Genomic DNA, 27,272 nt, shown 5'->3' with positions numbered 1-27,272 from the left:
TTAGTTCCAAAGATGTACTTTATTTAATTATAAAGCAGACTGGTTAGGCATTAGCTCTTTGTTTTTATTCTAAATGTCCACTGTACGATCATCAGATCCTGCCTTCAGGACATATCTGCTTGAAGATGTATAAAGTTCCACCACTAGGCAACAATATACAGATGCACAGAACAAGTGCTATTCATCAGGAACTCAAGAACTGCTGGTCTAAACTGCAGCCAGTTCAAAGAAATAAGTTCTAACTGAAAACGCAAATACAGTTCCAGGCCAGCCAGAACTGTGTGCCCAGAAGTGAGGTCCTTGACTGGTCTTCCTGAAAGACACTCCCATCAAAAGTCACCTCTGAACTATCTCAGATTTTGTATAAAAAACTGTTGTCACATGCTGCTATTTCAAAACAGACCCTGGATAAAAAAACAGAACAAATGTTGTGTGAAGTTAACAAGTGGACTTTTATACATTTTATTTATTCATGGCTACTTTATTCCATTACTTTTGCCCTTTTCCCACTTCAGGTCCTTGTCCCATTTTAAGTGTTTAAGTTTCTATTGATAGGTACATAGCACACAGAGCCTGCAAAATTCTCACATTTGGGAGAGCTTGGTGGCAAATACAACATGAGTTCTGCCCCTGTCTCTACTTTGTCAGGAATATGTGATAGAAATGATTCTGTCATTCATTGAAGCACAAACCATCTTTTACATTTTCAGAGTAACAGCAGAAAATACAGTTATATTTGTGCAGTACAGAGAAACACTCCAACACTACCACTTCCCATTCTGATTCCCAGGTTGACCAATACTGTTTGAGGAAGAAACTTTACTTGCCAGTTTCTTTTGTACACAAAATGTTTGCATCTGTCAATATTTAATGTGCCTAAGACCAACCTACATTAAAATTAGAAGTTGAGGATTTTTTTTTCTTCAGTTTCCTTTAAGCCTTTTAAGGTGACTTCTCCATTTTGATAGGAGTAGGTGTCCAGGCAAGGGTTTCCACTACATGCTACTCAAGTCAGCAAGGGTATATTTTTAAGCGTATTTCAGAGATGGCAAAAGGATACTTTCTACATGGGCAGTGACAAAGTTATCAAACTAATCTCCTGTCCAGGACCATAAATTAGGTACTTTGCAACAGATATGTAAATTACAGTTGTGGCATTCTGTAGCAATGAACCCTACACAATTCACTAGAAACAAGCAGTCAGATGATGATATCCTCATTGCTGCTAGACTATTACTTATTTTTAAATGAGAGAAGTCTGGGTTTATCAAAAGAAGATTTGTCTCTAAAAAGTTGTGACATGCAATTCCCAACTAGTTTCAGTGCCAGAGCTAAAAATGACTGTGGTCAATAGTAGTTAGAACATTTACAAGGCTTCTCCACATTATCAAGTTTTAAGGTTACAACTCTTCGGCACACTAATTGCTTCCCCCTGGAGAAACAGACTGACCTGAGTTTTCAGCTTATCGAAGGGAAAGCATTTCTAACCTCTACAGAAACTAGGCAACAGTCTCAATCCAACAGTCAGCATTTGACAAGACCTAGCTTGATTTACAGGACATCTGTAAGTAGAGACACCTTTGTAAAAATACACTGAAAATGCCTCACCAAATATGCCATATTCCAAAAAAATATACAAAACTGAACACATTAAACATTGTATGTGCTTACAACCATAATTAATGAACTCCGGCATCAGACGGAGAGATTTCTCTCACCTAATCCACTGCAGAGGAGTTGCAAACACAAAATATATGGAAAAAACATCCCTTCCAATACATAGCCCTCCCCACATGTCTACTTATTGAAACCTATAAAGGCTTCAGATCTATCATTCCTGCAAGGGGATGAAAAATTAAAGAACTGTCAAACTAAATCCAATTCAGGAAGTTGGTTTTCCTACAATTAAAAATAATCCATTTTCTTTAAAAATGTTTTTGCACATTTTCCAACATTTATAAAACACAAACAATATGCTAAAAAGTGAACACAAGGAAATGCACTTTGGAAACATTATTAAAATACATGTTCCTATAGCATGATGTGCCCGAGTTTGTTTTATTTCTGTTCACCTGACTGGATGATTCAAGAACACGCCTTCCCCTTCCCCAGGTCCATGAGAAGCTGGGTTTAGAAAAGAAGAGCTCCCATGCTCCCAACTTCACTCTGTTCCTTTACAAAAATTTCAAAGTACTGGTAAATGATAGTAACAGCTAGCAAGATTCCAGTTCCAGACCCAATTGCCCCAAGGAAGTCTGCCAGGACAGAGAGAGCACCAATGCAGAGACCACCAAATGCAGCAGCTGTGGGAATGTACCTGTAAAATACAATGGTAAAAGGAAAAGTACAGTCAGTCAGACATTAAGCTACCTTTTGCACCAGGAACTGATATTCCTGTTGGACAGTGGTTCCCAAACTTGAGGGTCATGCCCCACCACACCGTAGCCCTGTCCATGCCCCCACTGCAGCCTGAGATGTGGCCACAGGGAACGGGGGGGCGGGGGGTCGAGGCTGGGGCCATGGGCCAAAACTGGGGGAGGGAACGAAGTTGCAGCCAGGTTGTGATGGGCCCACAGCCAGGTGCGGCTCCGCTCCTGGCCTTGCCCGCAGCCTCAGCTCTGGGCTGGGAATGGAGCCATGACCAGCGGTTGAGGCTGGCGGCTGGCGCGGGGCCAGGAGTGGAGGCAAGCTGAGGCTGGGGACAGGGACACGTGCAGGGCTGAGAGCCATGGATGTGGCTGGGGGCGGGACCAGAGCAGAGCTGGGGGCAGTGAGGGGCTGGCTGGTGTCCCTCCTCACCCCCATGGGGGCTAGCCAGTGGGCTCCAGTGGTTTAATAGGTTGGCACACAGTACTTATAGAGGAGTGATGCTGAGATTGAGAGTTCAAACTTCACCTAGAGCACCAGTTTAGGGGGAGGGACAGCTCAGTGGTTTGAGCATTGTCCTGCTAAACCCAGGGTTGTGAGTTCAGTCCTTGAGGGGGCCACTTAGGGATCTGGGGCAAACTCAGTACTTGGTCCTGCTAGAAGGCAGAGGGCTGGATTCAACCTTTCAGGGTCCCTTCCAGTGCTGTGAGATAGGCCCCACTGTGCCCCCCCCCCAGGGTTCCTCCACATCCCCCTAGGATGCCATGCCCCACACTTTGGGGACCTCTGCTGTAAGATACACCTAGCTGGCAGAACAGTCTGAATCGAAGAGGTGAGTGTTTTCTATGGAGGGAAAAATCAATCCTTTTAAAAGTAACAACAGGGAGCTAGACCTCATGCAACTAGGCACCTTAAATATTTTTTCAGCAGCTCCCCTGAAGTTTAAGGTAACTATTACAAATAAAAACAAACACCCTCTTTCTCCCTGGTCCAGCAATCCAAGAGGAGGAACATGCACTAGGCTCAACATACTAGGCAAGGGGGCCCAAGCATGGCCCAGCTGAGGACAAACATCGCCAAGCTGCCTGGGAATGGAATGGAATAGACTGCACTGCAACCAGCCACATCTTTCAACACAATGGCAATTGGGTCCCAGCAAATACTCCATCTCATTTCAAGTGGCTTATAGCTAGGATTGGGATGGGGCAAAGCAGAGTGGGACCTGTAGTCTTGCTACATATTACACCTCCATATTAGAGAGAAGAACTGCAACGGGAAGCATCGCAGAACTCAAAAGGGTCACTTTGTGCCCTACCTCTGCACCAAGTAGTTTATTAAATATTTGTTTGGGATTCAAAACAAAATGATTTAGAACATTGTAGCTCTTACTCATAGGAGGTATGTAACCGAGACATCTGCAACTATGATTAATAATATTTACTGTAAAAAAAGTAATGTTTATGCAACACTTTGAAAATGTAAAGTGCTGAATATATTACTAACGATGTAGTAAAAATGAATGAAAATTGTTGCATGTATGCAGCCACATCTCTTAAGTTTTATCTTTCAGGCTTTTGCAGTCCTCACAACCACCAGCAGACTCAAGACCTGGGGTTCTCAAGCAGGGGGTCACGACCCCTCAGGGGGTCACAACCTTATGCGGGGGGGAGGGGGGGCCGCGAGCTGTCAACCTCCACCCCAAAACCCATTTTGCTCCAGCATTTATAATGGTGTTAAATACATAGGAGTGTTCTTAATTTTTAAGGAGAGGTTGCACTCAGAGGTGTGCCACGTGAAAGCGGTCACCAGTACAAAAGTTTGAGAGCCACTGCTCAAGACCAATTAGAATAACTGCTTACAAAGTTAGGTAATTCCATATCCATCACCCTGCAATGGAGGACTTTTGGAGGTAACTGGGCCAGCTGATTGCTAGCCTGTTTGCGTGAGAGCTTTTACATCAGTGCGAGGCACCATACATTTGCATGCTCACACCATGGCTGTCAGCAAGGACTGAACCCAGGACCTTTAGCACCAGAGACACAGATCTACTACCAGAGCTAAATCCTTCAGCTGTGAGGTAGCAGTAGACTGCAGTGTTTGTAGGCCCAGCCTCCAACAGGAGACATGGCCTTATGCAGTAGGCTAGCATATCACCCTAAGACTGAGCTTGAAAGAACATCCAAGTTCTAATCTTCTGAAGACCATGCTTATTGTAGCACTGATATTACATGAACAGCAGTATATTCCACACTTGGTACATTTAGCCACTGACATATTTGTAGCTCACCTGTTTAGTTCGTGGACCATGGAGGTTTCTCTGTGACCCCTCATTACCATCTGTTGCTCTTTTAGTTGTTTGGCAACCTGTATTGAGCCAAGAAATTTAATTTCATTTTTTTAGGTTAATTTCACAGAACCACCTAGCTATCGAGAATCAAAAGCATGACACTTCTGTGATTACATGTCAGGCATCTTCCAAGAAACAGAATAAAAACAAAGTGGAGCTTTTCCCAGTTATTGTGTTTAAAGTGTAACATGCCTTGTTCCACTATTCTAAGCCATGATTAATAGTGTGACACACAAGCAAAACCCAACCAAGATCTGTACAGAGCTCCAGGTAGGACCTCAGCCTCATTTGGCAGCAAGCAGCCAGATCCATCCCAAATGAAAACGTTCACTGTGTGTATTCCATTTATTTAATTACTCCTCATGATGCAAAAAGCTATTTCTTCTTAACTAAAACCTGCCATACTGTCAGCCATTTTACCATCGCCAATAGCTACAAGCAATGCAATTTAAGAATGAAATATTTTGTTCTTGAGTGTTACATATCTGAATGACTGAAGCTTAGATAGGCCAGCTCCTGGTATATAGATGTGCTGAATTATTTTTAACATACCTCTAATTAAGCGAGTCTGAAACAACTACTTCCAGTTATCAGTCCCCATAAAGATCATAGAAAGTTAGGGTTAGAAGAGACCTCAGGAGGTCATCTAGTTCAATCCCCTGCTCAAAGTAGGACCAACACCAACAAAATCATCCCAGCCAGGGCTTTGTCAAGCCGGGCCTTAAAAACCTCTAAGGAAGGAGATTCCACCACCTCCCCAGGTAACCCATTCCAGTGCTTAATCACCCTCCTAGTGAAATAGCGTTTCCTAATATCCAACCTAGACCTCCCCCACTGCAAATTGAGACCATTACTCCTTGTTCTGTCATCTGCCATCATTGAGAACAGCCTAGAGCCATCCTCTTTGGAACCCCTCTTCAGGTAGTTGAAGGCTGTTATCAAATCCCGCCTCACTCTTCTCTTCCGCAGACTCAATAACCCCCAGTTCCCTCAGCGTCTCCTCATAAGTCATGTGCCCCAGCCCCACAATCATTTTTTTTGCCCTCCGCTGGACTCTCTCCAATTTGTCCACATGCCTTCTGCAGTGGGCAGGGGACCAAAACTGGACACAATACTCCAGGTGTGGCCTCACCAGTGCCAAACAGAGGGGTATAATCGATCTGCTGGCAATGCTCCTACTAATACAGCCCAATATGCCGTTGGCCTTCTTGGAGAGCTTGTTTTTTCCAGGCATAGATGTATTAAAATATTGTGTGTATGTTTTAATGAGATAATCACCCTCACCCAGTGCAGCTGTCATCTGACCACTATGCTCCAAATGTAGTGCTCCTGGCTATGCACTATGCTCCTTATGAAGACATTTCTCTTTCATATTGTTCTGTTTCCACTCAAGTGATAATCAAGCATCTCAGACATCTCTATTCCTACATCACCCACCTAGGGGTTTTTGGGAGGGGTTGGGTGAGGCCATGTGATCCAGTGAATAGGGCACCAAATGGGAATCAGGAGATCAGGGTTCTACCTGTGTCCCTGTTTTCCCCTCTGTAAAATGGGGATAGACATGCTTACCGAGCTCTAAGTGCTTTGCAATCCACAGCCAAAAAAGCACTCCATGTAAGTGGTGATATTACTAAGAGGTAAGTCTGGCTATACTGACCATTTCACAATATTACTGCTGAGGAAGTAATTACTGCAGAATAATTCTCCTGGTTTTATCCTGTAAACCTATTTCTTTAACTTACATCTTTGGCAGAGGAGCCAGAAACTTCAATCCATGTCTTGGAGAAGAAAGCACAGGAGCCCAACATAAACACAATATAAACAACTGCATGGACAGGGTCTTCTAACACCGAACCAAAGGACTCAGGGGGTGACAGATAATAGCAAAGTCCACCGACTGGATAAGAGCGAGCAGGGCCTCCGGATGAAGTATCCTGAAAAGAAACAAACAGGTTTGTACTGTTTAGGTTTGTGTCCCTATTTGTTAGCAGTTAGACTAACCCTGGTTAAATGCATAATCTCTTCGTTAATAGGTCAAACTTGTGCATACACATGGGCTGCATAGGGGAATTCAAGTTTCAGATTATGAGTAGTTTCTAAATTAAAGATAGGAACACAAGGGACAAATAAAAAAATAAAATATACTGGGTTTGCAAGGGAGGAAAAAATAATAGCAAGCCACAGATTAAATATACATGGTAAATTCAGAAGACCATGTATTCCACAGTCAATAATGAAGGGAAAGTATCAGAGGGGTAGCCGTGTTAGTCTGGAACTTTTAAAAGCAACAAAGAGTCCCGTGGCACCTTCACATGCGTCTGATGAAGTGGGTATTCACCCATGAAAGATTATGCTCCAATACATTTGTTAGTCTTTAAGGTGCCACGGGACTCTTTGTTGCTTTTTAATGAGGGGAAAACATCATATGTTGGGCTGTTAGTCTCAACGTACATAATTTTGCCATGGAAAGTGTCAATATGTTTACAGAGATCTTGTGCGAAGCTGGACATTCTAGTGGGGCTCCTGCATGGTGTACAACAGGCTACAGAAAACAGGTGGATACTTACAGACCAGGTGCCCAGCAGGCTGACCAACAAGTTGCCACTGAAGCGAGCAGACAACATCTGGGAGATCACATACAGATTAGATACCAAGGCAGACTGAAGAATGATGGGTATATTGGAAGTATAGAATAGCTTGATCGGGTAAGTGTTGTACTGGCCACGGTAGCGGGCAGATTTGATGGGGAGGTCCACTCTGAAGCCCTGAAAAATGTCAAGTAAAAATCCCACTGTAACTGAAGTAAAACATGCGACAGCAGAGGCACCACACAATGTCTCAACAAAAATCTTGCTGTGAACCATGTGAGTGTCAAATATTCTACTAGCTCAGCTCTCTATTTAAAACCTTCTGCCAAGACCTCAGACCAACTCAGACTGTTGGACAGGATAGCTTAAATATGTGAATTTATGAAAAGCCAAAATATTCAAAGGTGGGTTTGAAGTTGCAGGAAGAACTCAGCATACTGCCCAGAAGCGGAAATTTCAAAGCTACACATAAAAAGACCCCTTATTTGCTACTGATTGGCCATTTTGCTGCAATAAATTCCAAAATGGACTCAGGTTTTTATGGGCTCATGGTATTTTCAGCAAAATGTTGAGACATTTTTGGCAAGGTCTGTTAGTACACATCCATCATCTCTCTCAGCCTACAATAGTTCTCAAGCCTTTTGGGGGCCACAGAAAGCTAAGGGTGGAGTTCCAGCCTTTTCAGATCAAGTAACCGAAGCCCTGGCTGAACCTACTAGTCATTAGGAGTATTCTGTATGCACGGAAAAGGTGAAGTTTAACTCTTCAAGCTGCAGAAAAAAAAATCCATTCTTAAAAACCCCAGCCACGTCAGTTCTCATTTAAAAAGCCACAAACGAGCCTAAGATTTTCAGCTTCTTGAATTCATATTTATCTTCACAATTGTCAACTTTTCTATGGAAGTATTATCAGGATCTGTACTCAGAATTTATCAGACTGCATTTGTACCAGGAAATAGATGACTTTACTATATCCACCGGCAGTAGTTTTAAACATTATTCTAGATTCTGACTGACCTGGAAGTATATGACAACAGCAAAGACAAAAATGGTGGCAATCAGGTTCATGAGGTTAGGAAGGTTCTGGCGGTAGAAGGCCTCTCGGAGAGCTCTGACTTTGTCTGTACGAGTAGCCAGCAGATGGAACAGAGCAATAATGGCTCCTTCAAACTCCATTCCTTAAATGAGAAAGGGAGAGAAGAAGGACAACGAGTTCAGGTATCTTAATATCTGAACTGAGGCATTAACTAGGCTTCTGAAATACAGTATTTAGGGTGGGATTATCAGAAGCTCTTGCTGTTGGCCTCTGATCCCACTAAAGTCATTGATTTCTATAGGATCAGTTAGGCCAATGCTGAGCACTTTTGAAAAATCCCACCCTAAAGGCAATTCCTTCTATAAGAAACATGTTAATATAAAGAAGAATGCAATTGTCTTCATAGCGTAAGGTACATCTGCCAATGCCATACAGGTATGGATTCCACACCATATGACTGACTATTTTAGACAGTGCCAAAGAACATACTAGAAGACAAAACAAGGATTCTATGACACACAGAACAAGAGAGATGTAAACAGCGCACTTTATATCCGCAGAATTCAAAGCATCATGAAACACTGAATTATTCAAAAAGTTCTAGCAATCTGCACAAGAGAACAAATTTATTGTTAGAAAGCTAGGTTTTCCAGAGTACTTATCAGCAATAGACACAGCGCAAAACACAGCTGCAAGGGATTAAAAGGGAAACATAGTTGTAATCACTTTTTATGACAGAGTTACATTTCAAAGAAATGCATTGTTTTGTTTTCCTACTTTGAAGTTCTGTGCTTTGAGAACTCACTATCACAAAGCAAGCAATTTTTACTCTCCTGTCCGGCTGAAAAATCACAGAGAAAGAAGAGCGTTCAAAATTTATGGACCCAAGATTCTTAATAAGCAGCAGCTTGGATTCTGCCATAACTATGAATTCTGTGGGAAAGTGCCACTGCCCTTTCAATAAAAGTGGCATTTGAAATGACAGACTCATAAGCCTCCCAGCAACCAATTCTGAAGATTAGGAACCACTAAGAAAGGGATAGATAATGCCACCACATAAATTCATGGTATGCCCACACCTTGAATACTGCATACAGTTTTGGTTTCCTCATCTCAAAAAAGATATATTAGAATTGGAGAAAAGTACAAAGAATGGCAATAAAAATGATTGGAGTATGGAACAGCTTCCATATGAGGAGATATTAAAAAGATTGGGACTGTTTAGCTTGGAAAAGAGATGACTGAGGAGGGATATGATAGAGATCTAAAAAATCATGAACGGTATAGAGAAAGTAAATAAAGAAGTGTTATGTGAAGGGGTAAATAACACAACCACTAGAGGTCACCCAATGAAATTAAAAGGCAGCAGGTTAAAAAACAAACATAAGGAAGTACTTCCTCACACAATGCAGTCAACCTGTGGAACTTGTTGCCAAAGATGATGTGAAGGCCAAAAGCGTAACTGGGTTCATAAAAGAATTAGACAAATTCATGGACAATAGGTCCATCAATGACTATTAGCCAAGATGGTCAGGGACACAACCCCATGCTCTAGGTGTCCTTCAGCCTCTGACTGCTAGAAGCTGAGACTGGACAACAGGGGATGGATCATCAATAACTATTCTGTTCTGTTCATTCCCTCTGACGCATGCAGCACTGGGCAATGTCAGAAGACAGGATATTGAGCTAGTCAGACCATTGGTCTGAGCCAGCATGACTATTCTTATGTTGTTAAGATTGCCATTCTTCATTCCAGATTCTGATTAAAGCATACCTTTAAGGAAACACTAAAGGTCTGGTGGATGTATTCTGCAGACTTACAATGGACAATGCAAAGTAAATGGAGAACACTGTGGACTGAACACTTGATCATCCTATATTATAGTTAAAACTTATTTGCACAACTGGAATTAGTTGCCTTCCTGTAAGCACCCAATACTTCCATCTCCTCTCTCCCTGCAGTTCTTCGTGTCCCCTACAGAATCTCATTCCCTATCCCTGCAACTGAGGATGATTTGATTAGTCTTTGGAAAAAAAGTGTCACTCAAATCAAAAATAGGGGTGGCTGCTGAGTGGCAGGAGGCACTCCCTCACTCAAGCAAGGTAATATGCTGCCTAAATACAACGCATCTTAAACCTCTGGAGTCTTCTCTCATAGTATTTGCATTAAACACGCATTTGCACCTTGCATACAAACATCTCTATTATAATTAATTAGGATTCCACTTGATAAAAATTACATGGGCGGAAAGGTCAGGAGCACTATTTATTTACTATTTAACTTAATTTTCTGAATTTTTTCTTTTGTGCATAGAAATACAACTTTTCTGTTGCTGAAATTCTCTGTGCTCTGGAAGGTTACTGTAGAAATTGCTATGTATGAGTGGAGCTTTAGAATGTGGAAGAGCGCACATGAAGCTACTCAGATAATCTAGTCATCTTTCGTATTACAGAATACTTAAATCCTAACGCAACCAAACAACACAGAGTAAGAGTTACCTCGGCCTGTGTTCACAGTGGTGGGGCTGAATGCCTTCCATACAATAGTCTCACAGATGTTGGTAGCAATGAAGAGAGAGATGCCAGAACCAAGACCATACCCTTTCTGTAGAAGCTCATCCAATAGTAGAACTATCAGTCCAGCTACAAAAAGCTGCAAGAAAAGAAATAGCATTATTTACTGGAGGCATCATCCCCTTTTATTTTTTGTAATAATGCTAACTTGATACAAATGTTTTGTTCCATTAAGGATGACAAGGAGAATATCAGATATCCTCTTTGGTTGGCAGACACGTGTGCTTTCAGTTCTCCTCACTCCTTTCCCATCACTCCATGAGGCTGTATAACTGGACCCTCTAGACTCCTTTACGATAAAAGGGAAGTATGGTTCTGAGGAGTGATGTAGAGGGTGTGGTATAAAAGTTACCTGAATTGTGATAAGCAAACAGATACCAGCACCCATCTCAGATGGGTCTCCGTACATCCCCGTCATTACATAGACGATAGACTGACCAATTGTAATAATCATGCCAAACACTGTAAAAGAAGACAAAAAATACTGTCTGTTTATATGACATTTGCAGATCAGTGAAAAAGGGTAGCGGGGAAGAGGAGTACACAATAACTAATGAAATAGACAACTAAATGCAATGTCAAAATGAAGTTTGATCCCTGAAATCAGTCACTGGAAACTCTAAGATCAACAGAAACACTGCACAGCAGCAACGAGAGAGAAAACTTATCTAAAACAGATGAAGCAACATTCTCAGTGTTAAACACTTTTGTTCGCAGGAAATATTTTTTTTAAATACAAAGTAAAGCATTAAGCTAATATGTAAGCAGTTTAGGTGAATTTTTCTTCAGTAAACAGATTTTGAAACTTAATTGTTCCCTGTATAGAAACAAGTTGTAGAGAAGATCTGACTAAAATTAACTGAAATCTGTATCTTGCAGAGAGAGCATAGCAACATTTACTACTGAAAAGAGCCAACTTTAAAAGGACTTGAGTCTCAAGATGGTTCACGCAAGAGGGACATCTGCAGCACAGAATTGCCTCACCCTCCTCCACATCAAAATTGCCTTGATCACATTTGGAGGTCTGGGCAGTATTTGGGTCGCCATGGTCCATTTAATATTTGGCCTCTCTGCTGAGACTGCAGCAGGGACACCATCATGTGACAACCAGTAAGAACTCAACTGAAACTCACCAGATAATTTCACATAGGCCAAGAAACAGCAGACAATAAATAAGAGCACTGAAATACTGACAAATTCAGACTCAAGAAAACTAACATCTGGGGAGGCCTACACGTGAGAGTCCAAGATTTTTCAGAGGATCAAGTTCACAACTTCTATTGTTAATGTCAGGCTTCATTCTAGATGAGCCTCTTTGATATGGGTGAGGGATAGCTCAGTGGTTTAAGCATTGGCCTGCTAAAGCCCAGGATTGAGAGTTCAATCCTCGAGGGGGCCATTTAGGGATCTGGGGCAAAAAACCTGTCTGGGGATTGGTCCTGCTTTGAGCAGGGGATTGGACTAGATGACCTCTTGAGGTCCCTTCCAACCCTGATATTCTAGGATATCAGCTGCTACTTACATTTCTGCGCCCCATTGAAGAGAGCTCTGTCTTTTGGAGTGTCCCCAACCTCAATTATCTTGGCACCAGCCAAGAGCTGCATGATGAGCCCAGAAGTGACAATGGGTGAAATACCCAGCTCCATCAATGTTCCTGTCAGATGCAGAATGACAGTTGTTGCAGTTTACCATTTTTAGACCCCCACAAAATACAAAGTGCAAAGTTTGACTTTTCATTCCTCCCACCTCCTCATGGTGCAGATAGAAAAATAAGAGACACATGGCACCTCCTTCTCTCAGTCAGTTTAAAAAGAAAAGCTTTAGAAGGTAACTGAAGTTTGATGAAAATTAATTTGCTAGACAATGAATCACTCCTTAGTATCATGTGCCCTGCATTAAAGTTACTGCTTTCTGGCATACCTACATCAGATATAAGATGGTGAAGAAATGGTAAAGCTTCACTCTCTTCCTTTGAAGGATAACGTTCAAATATTTTTTGGTATAATCAGTCGCTGTGCAACAACGTTTCTCAGTGACATGCAAATCTCTGCACTTCCCATTATGCTATAATCAAATCGATATCACCTGATACATATACACACACACCTGAACTAGTATCAAATGGTGTGACTGAAGTGATTGATACTGTAACTGATTTATATTAGCACAAAAAAGCTTCAATGAGCAACTGGACAACTGAGCAAGCAGCATAGGTTTTACTCTGTGTGACTGACCAAAGGTGTCAGTAAGAAAAAAAGTACAAAGATCTTATAGCTGGGAATGTGCATCAGAATACATGGAATGTATTGCAGGAGTTTTGTAACATCTATTATATATGGGTATTTATGAGCTGTCTTGTTTCCACTTTCTCTGCAAAGGCTATTTGCCCTCCACTTGGATATATGCAACTGATAATGTGTCTATCCATATAAAATTTGAATGTATTTGTGCCAATTCCATCCCCATATTTATCATTTATTTTCCATTATGCAGTGTTTCTTGCTCCAATCCAGATGTTTACTTCATTAGAAAAAAAAAATCTATAAACTAAGACTAAAATCCCAAATGTTTGAACAAATCAAGTTACACAGCCACTGGAAGTATAAAACCCTGCGCTTGCAAATGAGCTACCTAAAGCAGGATCTTACCCCTATTTGAAGCCAGAATCACTCTCATCCAGTAGAAAGGATCTGCTGAGTCCGATGACATGATACCAAACAGGGGAATCTGAATTTCCAAGCAATGAAAGTGAAGTGGGGTTAAATTAAAGCACTGACTTTGTTCTCCTTTTTATTTGAAAGGAAAATGAAAGAATATTACAAACATACCTGGCAGCATACTAAGAAGATGAAAAGTGTGATAGCTGTCCATAGCACTTTTTCCTTAAATTGAATCTGAAGAAAAAGAGAAAGACAAGAGTTAAACTGAATGGGTTGTCACTGGTCACAACAGCTGGTCTATTAAGCAAGTCAGCTAAACTCTATAATGTCTCTATAATGTAACTGCATACTTATGGTAAAACACTAGACAGAAGCAAATTACTAAATCCCTTTTCATCCCATCTACACTATATGATGTCTAGAAGGAAAGATGGTAAATCTTTACTGAAACTTTCATCCAAGCAAACAATCTTATGCAAGCAGTATAAGGTAATCCCAGTACTGATCCACTGAAATGGATTCTTAGTTTAATGGCCTACCAAAAAAAAAAAAAAAAAAAAAAGCTCTCAGCAAAAATGCCAATCTATTATTGTTCAAATCAGTTGTTTTTAAGGGAGATGGGGGAAAAAAGAAAGAGTATTTTTAGATACCATTTTTAGCTACTCTGAAATTAATTCTCTCAGATATATACCATCGTATACCTCAGGCACAAGTTGTACTGCTTCAACTGTCCTGGTATAATTACAGCAGTACAACACCTACCGTGAATGCACTCATGCCAGTATAAAGATGACTTATATTGGGTATAACTGTTCACACAAGGACTGCAATGGTGTAACTATTTCAGTTAAAAGTAACTGCACTGCTGACAGTTACACTGGTCCAAAAACTGAGTGTAGACCACACCTTAAGCTTAGAAATCTTCTCTCTTACAAATAGAGTCTTGAAGGACATCTCAATAACATACCTTCCTTTCTGGCTTTTGAATTTCAGGCAAGATAACACAGAAGGGCTTGATTACTTCAAGAAATTTAACTGTAAAACAAAATAAAACGTTAGATCGTAAAGTGAACATACAGATACAGAACTTATAGCAATCCTGATTATTAGTTACTGACATCTTAAAAAAAGGAAATTTCTAAATTTGCAAGGGCTAGGGACTAGGTGGTCACCTCACCCTTATCTATCTTAGGCACATCAGGCTAACTGCGCTAACAAGGCAAGTTGCATCTTTGAACGGATGTGATAACAAATGGCAAACTTATTATACATGGCTGATTTGGGTAGTTTGTAACTTTCTTGAGAATGATGAGGAAGAGAATGTTAGTTTCACCAACTTATTTTGTTTTCTAGAGATATACTCTTCTGCATCCTTCCAACTTCTATTTGATGGTGGCTATTTGAGGCATAATGTGAATAACTGAATTTATGTTGAAGGTTGAAACTACTTTGGGGATGAATGATTGAACCCCATACAGGCACTGGTTAAACAAACAATCCCAAAAGATTAGTGTGAAACTGCTCAGAAGCCTGAGGAGGTTTACCATTAGAAAGCAAGTGAGGTCTGAAAGTTACCTGAGCCTTAAGATTTAAGGAAAGGGGAGGTATCTAGAATACAGGCCTGAACTATGAACTCTTCTTTCAGATTTTAACAGTTATGAAATAAACTGTTTTTCCAAGACAGGAACATTAGGTCCAAAGAAATTCAGAGGGAGGTAGGCTGACTCTCTCAGGACAACAGTCGAGTCTCAGATTGCAGAAATTATGTAGTAGGATTTACTTCCTTTATATCCATTTAAAGGAAGACAGCACAAGAGCACTGAAACTCGATCACTTTCAGTAGCTCTGTGGAAATATGAAATTCATATTAATGTACCTTGTTTAAGTCTAGACCAAAAACAGTTTACTAAATATTAAGCTATTAATTTCCAACAGAAATTTCTTGGGCTGTGGTTTTTCACTTTCTGCAAATACCACATCTACCTTTTACTTTTACAACAATGAAACCAAATTTTTTTTCCAGAACCTAACCAGTTCCTCCTCCTCAAACAGACTAACCTGAAGATTCTATTAACTAGAGACATGAATATCTTTCATTGCTTTGGGTTTCTGTTATTCAGAAAGAATGACTGATTTTTAGCTTAGGGCTACTGACCATGACCCACTCAGCTTGCAGTTTCATTTTACTATAGCGCTGCAACAGACGCCCTGGCACTCCTACTGACCTTTATGTGATCCACAGGCAAGTGAAGTCAAGAGTACCTGTCAAGTCATCTAGCCTAACCTCCTGGCATCATACAGAGCCTTTCTACCATAAGAAAATTCGTATTTGCTACTTTGCATGCTGCTGAAAATTTCTTTCCTGATGTGACCAAAATTAGAATGCTCAGCTAATAAGAGAAGCCTAAGAAAGAGTAGAATGGATGCCAACATGAGAAAGCTAACTCTGATTCTAATACAAGCAAACGTACAAGGCAGCAGAGACAGGAAAGGAAAAGAGGAAAAACTGTTCAACCGCTCAGTGTGCACATTCATATTACAAGAAGCTAATCTTGTTTTAACAGTTTGATAAAAGAATAAGACCTATAATGTGTCAAAAACAGTATTATGAGCCCAACATGGCTCTCAGAAATGTAACCGTTCCAATACCCCCCATAGGGCCTAGAGCAGAGGTCAGCAATCTTTCAAAAGTGGTGTGCTGAGTCTTCATTTATTCACTATAATTTAAGGATTCGCGTGCCAGTGATACATTTTAACGTTTTTAGAAGGTCTCTTTCTATAAGTCTATAATATATAACTAAACTAGTGTTGTATGCAAAGTAAATAAGGTTTTTAAAATGTTTAAGAAGCTTCATTTAAAATTAAATTAAAATGCAGAGCCCCCCAGACTGGTGGCGAGGACCCAGGCACCGTGAGTGCCACTGAAAATCAGTTCGCATGCCACCTTCAGCAGGTGTGCCATAGGTTGCCTACCCCTGGCCTACAGCCAAACACAAGCTAGTGGGGAAGAAAAGGCTCCTGGACAGACTCTGGGATGGCAGCACATTTCCGGAAGCAATCGTACCTCAAGGTCCCTGCACAAAGAGTACACTGCCAACCCAGGGCACAGCTGGGGGGGGGCGGGGAGGAAGGGCGGCGGGGCGCTGCCAACCCAGGGCACAGCTGGGGGGGGGCGGGGAGGAAGGGCGGCGGGGCGCTGCCAACCCAGGGCACAGCTGGGGGGGGGGGGGAGGAAGGGCGGCGGGGCGCTGCCATCCCAGGGCACAGCTGGGGGGGGCGGGGAGGAAGGGAGGCGGGGCGCTGCCATCCCAGGGCACAGCTGGGGGGGGGGGGGAGGGAAGCGGGGCGCTGCCATCCCAGGGCACAGCTGGGGGGGGGAGGAAGGGAAGCGGGGCGCTGCCATCCCAGGGCACAGCTGGGGGGGGGAGGAAGGGAAGCGGGGCGCTGCCATCCCAGGGCACAGCTGGGGGGGGGAGGAAGGGAAGCGGGGCGCTGCCATCCCAGGGCACAGCTGGGGGGGGGAGGAAGGGAAGCGGGGCGCTGCCATCCCAGGGCACAGCTGGGGGGGGAGGAAGGGAAGCGGGGCGCTGCCATCCCAGGGCACAGCTGGGGGGGGGAGGAAGGGAAGCGGGGCGCTGCCATCCCAGGCACAGCTGGGGGGGGGAGGAAGGGAAGCGGGGCGCTGCCATCCCAGGGCACAGCTGGGGGGGGAGGAAGGGAAGCGGTGGCGCTGCCATCCCAGGGCACAGCTGGGGGGGGGAGGAAGGGAAGCGGGGCGCTGCCATCCCAGGGCACAGCTGGGGGGGGGGAGGAAGGGAAGCGGGGCGCTGCCATCCCAGGGCACAGCTGGGGGGGGGAGGAAGGGAAGCGGGGCGCTGCCATCCCAGGGCACAGCTGGGGGGGGGGAGGAAGGGAAGCGGGGCGCTGCCATCCCAGGGCACAGCTGGGGGGGGGGAGGAAGGGAAGCGGGGCGCTGCCATCCCAGGGCACAGCTGGGGGGGGGGAGGAAGGGAAGCGGGGCGCTGCCATCCCAGGGCACAGCTGGGGGGGGGGAGGAAGGGAAGCGGGGCGCTGCCATCCCAGGGCACAGCTGGGGGGGGGGAGGAAGGGAAGCGGGGCGCTGCCATCCCAGGGCACAGCTGGGGGGGGGGAGGAAGGGAAGCGGGGCGCTGCCATCCCAGGGCACAGCTGGGGGGGGGGAGGAAGGGAAGCGGGGCGCTGCATCCCAGGGCACAGCTGGGGGGGGGGAGGAAGGGAAGCGGGGCGCTGCCATCCCAGGGCACAGCTGGGGGGGGGGAGGAAGGGAAGCGGGGCGCTGCCATCCCAGGGCACAGCTGGGGGGGGGGAGGAAGGGAAGCGGGGCGCTGCCATCCCAGGGCACAGCTGGGGGGGGGAGGAAGGGAAGCGGGCGCTGCCATCCAGGGCACAGCTGGGGGGGGGAGGAAGGGAAGCGGGGCGCTGCCATCCCAGGGCACAGCTGGGGGGGGGGAGGAAGGGAAGCGGGGCGCTGCCATCCCAGGGCACAGCTGGGGGGGGGAGGAAGGGAAGCGGGGCGCTGCCATCCCAGGGCACAGCTGGGGGGGGGAGGAAGGGAAGCGGGGCGCTGCCCATCCCAGGGCACAGCTGGGGGGGGGAGAAGGGAAGCGGGGCGCTGCCATCCCAGGGCACAGCTGGGGGGGGGAGGAAGGGAAGCGGGGCGCTGCCATCCCAGGGCACAGCTGGGGGGGGGAGGAAGGGAAGCGGGGCGCTGCCATCCCAGGGCACAGCTGGGGGGGGGGAGGAAGGGAAGCGGGGCGCTGCCATCCCAGGGCACAGCTGGGGGGGGGAGGAAGGGAAGCGGGGCGCTGCCATCCCAGGGCACAGCTGGGGGGGGGAGGAAGGGAAGCGGGGGCGCTGCCATCCCAGGGCACAGCTGGGGGGGGGAGGAAGGGAAGCGGGGCGCTGCCATCCCAGGGCACAGCTGGGGGGGAGGAAGGGAAGCGGGGCGCTGCCATCCCAGGGCACAGCTGGGGGGGGGAGGAAGGGAAGCGGGGCGCTGCCATCCCAGGGCACAGCTGGGGGGGGGAGGAAGGGAAGCGGGGCGCTCTGCCATCCCAGGGCACAGCTGGGGGGGGGAAGGAAGGGAAGCGGGGCGCTGCCATCCCAGGGCACAGCTGGGGGGGGGAGGAAGGGAAGCGGGGCGCTGCCATCCCAGGGCACAGCTGGGGGGGGGGAGGGGAGGAAGGGAAGCGGGGCGCTGCCATCCCAGGGCACAGCTGGGGGGGGAGGAAGGGAAGCGGGGCGCTGCCATCCCAGGGCACAGCTGGGGGGGGGAGGAAGGGAAGCGGGGCGCTGCCATCCCAGGGCACAGCTGGGGGGGGGAGGAAGGGAAGCGGGGCGCTGCCATCCCAGGGCACAGCTGGGGGGGGGAGGAAGGGAAGCGGGGCGCTGCCATCCCAGGGCACAGCTGGGGGGGGGGGAAGGGAAGCGGGGCGCTGCCATCCCAGGGCACAGCTGGGGGGGGGAGGAAGGGGAAGCGGGCGCGCTGCCATCCCAGGGCACAGCTGGGGGGGGAGGAAGGGAAGCGGGGCGCTGCCATCCCAGGGCACAGCTGGGGGGGGGGGAGGAAGGAGAAGCGGGGCGCTGCCATCCCAGGGCACAGCTGGGGGGGGGAGGAAGGGAAGCGGGGCGCTGCCATCCCAGGGCACAGCTGGGGGGGGGAGGAAGGGGAAGCGGGGCGCTGCCATCCCAGGGCACAGCTGGGGGGGGGGAGGAAGGGAAGCGGGGCGCTGCCATCCCAGGGCACAGCTGGGGGGGGGAGGAAGGGAAGCGGGGCGCTGCCATCCCAGGGCACACGCTGGGGGGGGGAGGAAGGAAGCGGGGCGCTGCCATCCCAGGGCACAGCTGGGGGGGGGAGGAAGGGAAGCGGGGCGCTGCCATCCCAGGGCACAGCTGGGGGGGGGAGGAAGGGAAGCGGGGCGCTGCCATCCCAGGGCACAGCTGGGGGGGGGAGGAAGGGAAGCGGGGCGCTGCCATCCCAGGGCACAGCTGGGGGGGGGAGGAAGGGAAGCGGGGGCGCTGCCATCCCAGGGCACAGCTGGGGGGGGGAGGAAGGGAAGCGGGGCGCTGCCATCCCAGGGCACAGCTGGGGGGGGAGGAAGGGAAGCGGGGCGCTGCCATCCCAGGGCACAGCTGGGGGGGGGAGGAAGGGAAGCGGGGCGCTGCCATCCCAGGGCACAGCTGGGGGGGGGGAGGAAGGGAAGCGGGGCGCTGCCATCCCAGGGCAACAGCTGGGGGGGGGAGGAAGGGAAGCGGGGCGCTGCCATCCCAGGGCACAGCTGGGGGGGGGAGGAAGGGAAGCGGGGCGCTGCCATCCCAGGGCACAGCTGGGGGGGGGAGGAAGGGAAGCGGGGCGCTGCCATCCCAGGGCCACAGCTGGGGTGGGGGAGGAAGGGAAGCGGGGCGCTGCCATCCCAGGGCACAGCTGGGGGGGGGAGGAAGGGAAGCGGGGCGCTGCCATCCCAGGGCACAGCTGGGGGGGGGAGGAGGAAGGGAAGCGGGGGCGCTGCCATCCCAGGGCACAGCTGGGGGGGGGAGGAAGGGAAGCGGGGCGCTGCCATCCCAGGGCACAGCTGGGGGGGGGGAGGAAGGGAAGCGGGGCGCTGCCATCCCAGGGCACAGCTGGGGGGGGGAGGAAGGGAAGCGGGCGCGTGCCATCCCAGGCACAGCTGGGGGGGGGAGGAAGGGAAGCGGGGCGCTGCCATCCCAGGGCACAGCTGGGGGGGGGAGGAAGGGAAGGCGGGCGCTGCCATCCCAGGGCACAGCTGGGGGGGGGAGGAAGGGAAGCGGGGGCGCTGCCATCCCAGGGCACAGCTGGGGGGGGGGGGAGGAAAGGGAAGCGGGCGCTGCCATCCCAGGGCACAGCTGGGGGGGGAGAGAAGGGAAGCGGGGCGCTGCCATCCCAGGCACAGCTGGGGGGGGGAGGAAGGGAAGCGGGGCGCTGCCATCCCAGGGCACAGCTGGGGGGGGGAGGAAGGGAAGCGGGGCGCTGCCATCCCAGGGCCACAGCTGGGGGGGGGAGGAAGGGAAGCGGGGCGCTGCCATCCCAGGGCACAGCTGGGGGGGGGAGGAAGGGAAGCGGGGCGCTGCCATCCCAGGGCACAGCTGGGGGGGGGAGGAAGGGAAGCGGGGCGCTGCCATCCCAGGGCACAGCTGGGGGGGGGAGGAAGGGAAGCGGGGCGCTGCCATCCCAGGGCACAGCTGGGGGGGGGGAGGAAGGGAAGCGGGGCGCTGCCATCCCAGGGCACAGCTGGGGGGGGGAGGAAGGGAAGCGGGGCGCTGCCATCCCAGGGCACAGCTGGGGGGGGGAGGAAGGGAAGCGGGGCGCTGCCATCCCAGGGCACAGCTGGGGGGGGGAGGAAGGGAAGCGGGGCGCTGCCATCCCAGGGCACAGCTGGGGGGGGGAGGAAGGGAAGCGGGGCGCTGCCATCCCAGGGCACAGCTGGGGGGGGGGAAGGGAAGCGGGGCGCTGCCATCCCAGGGCACAGCTCGGGCTCATTCAGAGGATCCCGGACGCTGCACTGACCACGCAGCAGGTCCCCGCCCCGAGCCCGCCTCACGAACCCCTCCACCGCCCCAGCTCCCGGCCCCCGGAGCGCGCCGACACTCACTCCCCATCTCGGCCGCTTGTGCTGTCCAACGAGGGAGCCGAGGCCGGGCGGAGACGCCTGCTCACTCCGAGAGACACGTCAGTGCTCGAGCCCTCCGGCCCCCTTCCGCTTCCTGCCACGCACGGGGTCGCCGGCCGAGCTCCTCCGCGCAGGCGCCGCAGACTTTCCGCACCCCCAAGTACTACAACTTCCCGGCAACCATCGCCGCCCTGTCCCACCCTGCCCATAGGCTCCATCCTTCCCATCATGCAGTGCGCCCACCAGCTACTACAACACCCAGCATGCACTACGGCAAGAGGCGCTTCGCAGACTATTCCCTTGTACCTATTGGACCCAGGGGGCTATAAGTCCCAGAATTCCATGCGCCCTCTGCGGGCTAGGCTATCTCCCAAGGTGGCCAATGGCTTGCTGGGACTTGTAGTCTCCGCTTGTTTAGCCGCCATCTTAAAGATGAGGGCCTAGGCATATTAGTTTTCTTACAGGAAGGGGCAACTTGGAAGTTTTGCAGGGGAACGGTGCGGGAGGGGACCTGTTGGCTGTCAAAAATCATGAGGCTGAGATGAGATTTGAGATAATAAATCCATGTATGGCTTAGGGCTGCCAACTTTCTAATTGCACAAAACTGAACACCCTTGTCTTCCCCCCCAGGCCTGCCACTGCTACACCATTTCCCTGAGGCCCCCATTCCCGCTCATTCCTTCCCCCTCCCTCTGTCCCTCTTTCTTCCCCACCCTCATTCACCTATTTTCACCTGTCTAGGGCAGAGGGTTGGGTGCGGGTTTCTGCTGGGGATGCGGGCTCCAGGGTGGGGCCAGAAATGATGGGTTCAGGATGCAGGAGGGGGCTCCAGGCTGGGGCAGGGGTGCAGGACAGGGTGTGAGGTGTAGGTTCCAGGAGGGAGTTTGGCTGTGGGAGGGGGTTCAGGGCTGGGGCAGGGAATTGAGGTGTGGGAAGGGGTGCAGGGTGTGGGCTCTTGGAGGGTATTTGGCTGAGAGAGGGGACTCAGGGCTGGGGTGTGGGGAGCAGGCTCCAGGCCGTGCTTAGCTCATGGGGCTCCCAGAAAGAAGCGATGTGTCCCTTGGCTCCTACACAGAGGTATAGCCAGGCAGCTCTGTGTGGTACCTGCTGCCTCGGCCCACAGGTACCACCCATGCAGCTCCCATGGCGGGGGCAGCATGTGAAGCCACCCCTACACTTTGTAGCCAGAGGAACATGTCGTCGCTTCCCAGGAGCTGCATGGAGCCACATAGGGAGCCTGCCAGCCCCACCAACCAGACTTTTAACAGCCCAGTCAGCAGTACTGACCGGAGCCGCCAGGGTCCCTTTTCTACTGGATGTTCCAGTCGAAAACCGGACACCTGGCAACCCTAGTATGGTTTTATTGATTGGTCTTTTTTGTTTTTTTGTCCAAAGCCTGTATGTAAGCTTTAGTAGCTCCCATTTCAAGTTTTTCTCTGCATCCGTGAGGGCTACATAATTATTGTTTTTTCAGAAATGCACTCACAGGACTCCAAGAGCTGAGGCTTTATGAAAACACCACTTATTGCAAGGCTTAGGATGAAGCTGCGAAAGTCACTGACTCTGTGATGTTAGATCAACATTATTATACTGTTACATCAGAATGGCATAAACATGATGGCTTCCTAATTATTATTTATTATTAGTGTATTTGTCTATGGTAGCAACCATGATGTGCTCCGTACTTTCCAGACATTCATAGACTACAGACCAGTTAGTTTAACTTCTGTGCCAGGGAAGATGATGGAGCAGGTAATTAAAGAAATCATCTGCAAACGATTGGAAGGTGGTAAGGTGATAGGGAATAGCCAGCATGGATTTGTAAAGAACAAATCGTGTCAAACTAATCTGATAGCATTCTTTGATAGGATAACGAGCTTTGTGGATAAGGGAGAAGCAGTGGATGTGATATACCTAGACTTTAGTAAGGCATTTGATACGGTCTCGCATGATATTCTTATAGATAAACTAGGAAAGTACAATTTAGATGGGGCTACTATAAGGTGGGTGCATAACTGGCTGGATAACCATACTCAGAGAGTAGTTATTAATGGCTCCCAATCCTGCTGGACAGGTATAGCAAGTGGTGTTCCGCAGGGGTCTGTTTTGGGACCGGCTCTGTTCAATATCTTCATCAACGACTTAGATGTTGGCATAGAAAGTACACTTATTAAGTTTGCGGATGATACCAAACTGGGAGGGATTGCAACTGCTTTGGAGGACAGGGTCAAAATTCAAAATGATCTGGACAAATTGGAGAAATGGTCTGAGGTAAACAGGATGAAGTTCAATAAAGATAAGTGCAAAGTGCTCCACTTAGGAAGGAACAATCAGTTTCACACATACAGAATGGGAAGAGACTGTCTAGGATGGAGTATGGCAGAAAGAGATCTAGGGGTCATAGTAGACCACAAGCTTAATATGAGTCAACAGTGTGATACTGTTGCAAAAAAGCAAACGTGATTCTGGGATGCATTAACAGGTGTGTTGTAAACAAGACAGGAGAAGTCATTCTTCCACTTTACTCTGTGCTGGTTAGGCCTCAACTGGAGTATTGTGTCCAGTTCTGGGCACTGCATTTCAAGAAAGATGTGGAGAAATTGGAGAGGGTCCAGAGAAGAGCAACAAGAATGATTAAAGGTCTTGAGAACATGACCTATGAAGGAAGGCTGAAGGAATTGGGTTTGTTTAGCTTGGAAAAGAGAAGACTGAGAGGGGACATGATAGCAGTTTTCAGGTATCTAAAAGGGTGACATCAGGAGGAGGGAGAAAACTTGTTCACCTTAGCCTCCAATGATAGAACAAGAAGCAATGGGCTTAAACTGCAGCAAGGGAGATTTAGGTTGGACATTAGGAAAAAGTTCCTAACTGTCAGGGTAGTGAAACACTGGAATAAATTGCCTAGGGAGGTTGCGGAATCTCCATCTCTGGAGATATTTAAGAGTAGGTTAGATAAATGTCTATTAGGGATGGTCTAGACAGTATTTGGTCCTGCCATGAGGGCAGGGGACTGGACTCGATGACCTCTCGAGGTCCCTTCCAGTCCTAGAGTCTATGAGAATCACAGAAATGTAGGGCTGGTGGGACTTTGAAAGGTCATCAAGTCCAACCCAGTGCACTGAGGTAGGACTAAGTAAACCCAGACTATTCTTGAAAGGTGTTTCAAACCTCCAGTGATGGAGATTCCACACAGCCTCCCTTGAAAGCCTGTTTCAGTGCTTAATTATCTTTACAGTTAGTAAGTTCTTCCTAATATTAATCTAAATCCTCCTTACTTTAGATTAACCCCATTACTTGTACTACCTTCATTGGACAGGGAGACCAATTAATAATAGTCCTCTTTATAACAGCCCTTATCTTATTTGAAGATTGTTGTGAGGTCCCCCATCTGTCTTCTTTTCTCAAAAGGAAACATGCCGAGTTTTTTTAACCTTTCCTCATAGGTCAGGTGTTCTAATCTTCTTATCATTTTTGTTGCTCCCTCTAGACCCTCTCCAATTTATACACTTCTTTCCTAAAACATGGCATCCAGAATTGGACACAATGCTCCAGCTAAGGCCTCACCAGTGCCAAGTAGAGTGGGACAAGTACTTCCTGTGTCTTACATATGATATGTCTCTTAATACACCCCAGAATAATATTAGCCTTTTCAGCAACTGCATCACATTACAGACTCATATTTAATTTGTGATCCACTATAATCCCCACTCCTGTTCAGCATACTATGGACTAGCCAAGCATCCTGCATTTCGTAGTTTTGCATTTGATTTTTTTCTCCCTAAATGTAGTACTTTGCACTCGTCTTTATTGACTTGACTCTTGTTGATTTCAGACCAATTCATCAATTTCAAGGTCCTTTTGAATTCTAATCCTGTCTTCCAAAGTGCTTGCAATCCCTCCCCCCTGAGCTTGGTGACATCTGAAAATGTTTATTAGCATTCGCTCCATTTCATGAATCAAGTCATTAGTTAAAATATTGAATAATACTGGACCCAGAACTGACCCCTGCAAGACCTCACTAGATATGTCCCCCCACTTTGACAGCAAACCAGGATAAGTACTCTTTGCATACAGTCTTTCAACCAGTTGTGCACTCACCTTATAGTAATTTCATCTAGCTCACATTTTCCTAGTTTGCTTAAGAAAATGTCATGTGAGGCGGCGCCAAACACTAAAATCAAGATATGTCGTGTCTACACACTTCCACCTTATCCAGTAAGCCAGTAACCCTGTCAAAGAAGGAAATTAAGTTGGTTAGTCATGATTTGTTCTTGACAACTACATCTTCGCTATTCCTTATAATCCTATTAGCCTCTAGGATTGTTTAATAATTTGTTCCAATATCTTTCCAAGTATCTAAGTTAGGCAGACTAGTCTACAATTCCCCAGGTTCTCTGTGTCTGCCTTTTTAAAAACATATATATATATTTTTAAAAGATAGGTACTATGTTTGCCCTTCTCCAATCCTCTGGGACCTCACCTGTCTTCTATGAGTTCTCAAAGATAACTACTGATAATTGTTTCAATAGTTCTTTAAGTACTATAAGGTACATTTCATCAGGACCTGCTGACTTGAATTCAACTAACTTATCTAAATAGTCTTTAGCCTGTTCTTTTCCTATTTTGGATTGCATTCATTCCTCCTTGTTAATATTAATTGTGTTAAGTACCTGGTCACAATTTACCTTTTTAGTGAATACTGAAGCAAAATAGGCGTTAAACACCTCAGTCTTCTTGATATCATCTGTTATTAGCTCTCCTTCCCCACTAAGCAGAGGACCTGCAATTTCCTTTGTCTTTCTCTTGCTCCTAATGTATTTATAGAAACTCTTCTTATAGTATTTTAAGTGCCTTGCTAGATGTAACTCATTTTGTACCTTTGCCTTTCTGATTTTGTCCTTGCATGCTTTTGCTATTCTTTTGTCCTCATCCTTAACAATTTGTTTGTTTCTACTTTTTGTAGGATTTTAGATTTTCAGGTAATCAGAGAGCTTCTGATGGAGCCATATGGCCCCTTACTATTCTTACTATCTTCTCATGAGGATAGTTTGCTTTAATATTCTTTCTGAGAAACTGCCAGCTCTCCTGAACTCCTTTTTTCCCTTAGATTCATAAAGGGACAATCCCTGCCATGAAGACTCAGGACAGACAGACAAGCAGACAGAGGTTAGGAAAAGGGAAATGACAAATAGGGGTTTTAGTACAAGTCAACTAGATTCACTGTAGGCATCCTGGGAGAAGTGGATCTTTCAGAGGACTTAAATGTGGACAGAGTAGGGGACTTGACTTTGCATTGAAGCAAATTATTCAAATACTGTGACAAAACATTAACATGACATTAAATAGTATGTGTGAAAATGTCATTACATTGTATCAGGGTGTCCTTACCTGTGATACTTGTATAAAATGTCCTTTGTGCTGTGTCATCATTGTACCACAATACAGCTTGATGACATTTTGGAGCAACAGAATAATACTGCATCAAAATGCCATCATGCTGTGACACAATATGATGTTATGTCCAAAAAGTGTCACATTGCTTCAGAACATCTTCACACCAAGAGATGGGATTATGACTTTATGTTAAAAAGGTAGAGAGCTCTGGTTTGGTATATTAAGCATAGTGTTGTGATTCAGGGTTCTATGCCAGACTCTTCCACTGACTCACTTTGTGAATTTGGTCAATTCAGATACATTGTGCCCCTCAGTTTCCCCATCAGTAGTGAGGGTAATGATCTTTACTCATCTTTGTAAATTGATTTGAAATCCTTGGATGAAATGTGCAATAGAAAAGCAAAATCTTTTTATCCTTATCACAGTAAGCCAGAATGTTATCAGATCCGGCACATGGTGGCATTGTGTCAAAACAGCATCATGTGGATACTAAAATCCATCCTCTCCCCAGAGATGGTACCTCTGGATCATGCTGTGGCACATTGACAGGGTAGTGAGGAAAGAGTGGAAAAGCTTGTCATGCAACTGCCCCTGCTGCACTTGCTCTTTGAATAAATAAATAACTTAAGTGTTCAGAGAT

At 47.3% G+C, this 27,272-nt stretch overlaps 1 protein-coding gene across 1 annotated transcript; it reads right to left on the bottom strand.

Moving 5' to 3' along the window:
* SEC61A1 (SEC61 translocon subunit alpha 1) lies at positions 1-21,427 on the bottom strand. Its single transcript, XM_050958516.1, has 12 exons — positions 21,221-21,427; positions 14,539-14,606; positions 13,740-13,805; positions 13,560-13,638; positions 12,434-12,565; positions 11,264-11,373; positions 10,837-10,990; positions 8,319-8,479; positions 7,282-7,479; positions 6,457-6,648; positions 4,655-4,731; positions 1-2,317 (listed from the first exon to the last, which is right to left on the bottom strand). The coding sequence occupies exons 1-12, from the start codon at positions 21,225-21,227 to the stop codon at positions 2,131-2,133; spliced, it is 1,431 nt and encodes a 476-aa protein (XP_050814473.1). The 5' UTR covers positions 21,228-21,427; the 3' UTR covers positions 1-2,130.
* Between the last annotated feature and the right edge of the window lie 5,845 nt (positions 21,428-27,272).

Source organism: Gopherus flavomarginatus, chromosome 6 (assembly GCF_025201925.1).
Source record: "Gopherus flavomarginatus isolate rGopFla2 chromosome 6, rGopFla2.mat.asm, whole genome shotgun sequence".
NCBI classification, from domain to species: Eukaryota; Metazoa; Chordata; order Testudines; family Testudinidae; genus Gopherus; species Gopherus flavomarginatus.
This window is presented reverse-complemented; position numbering and strand designations above follow the sequence as displayed.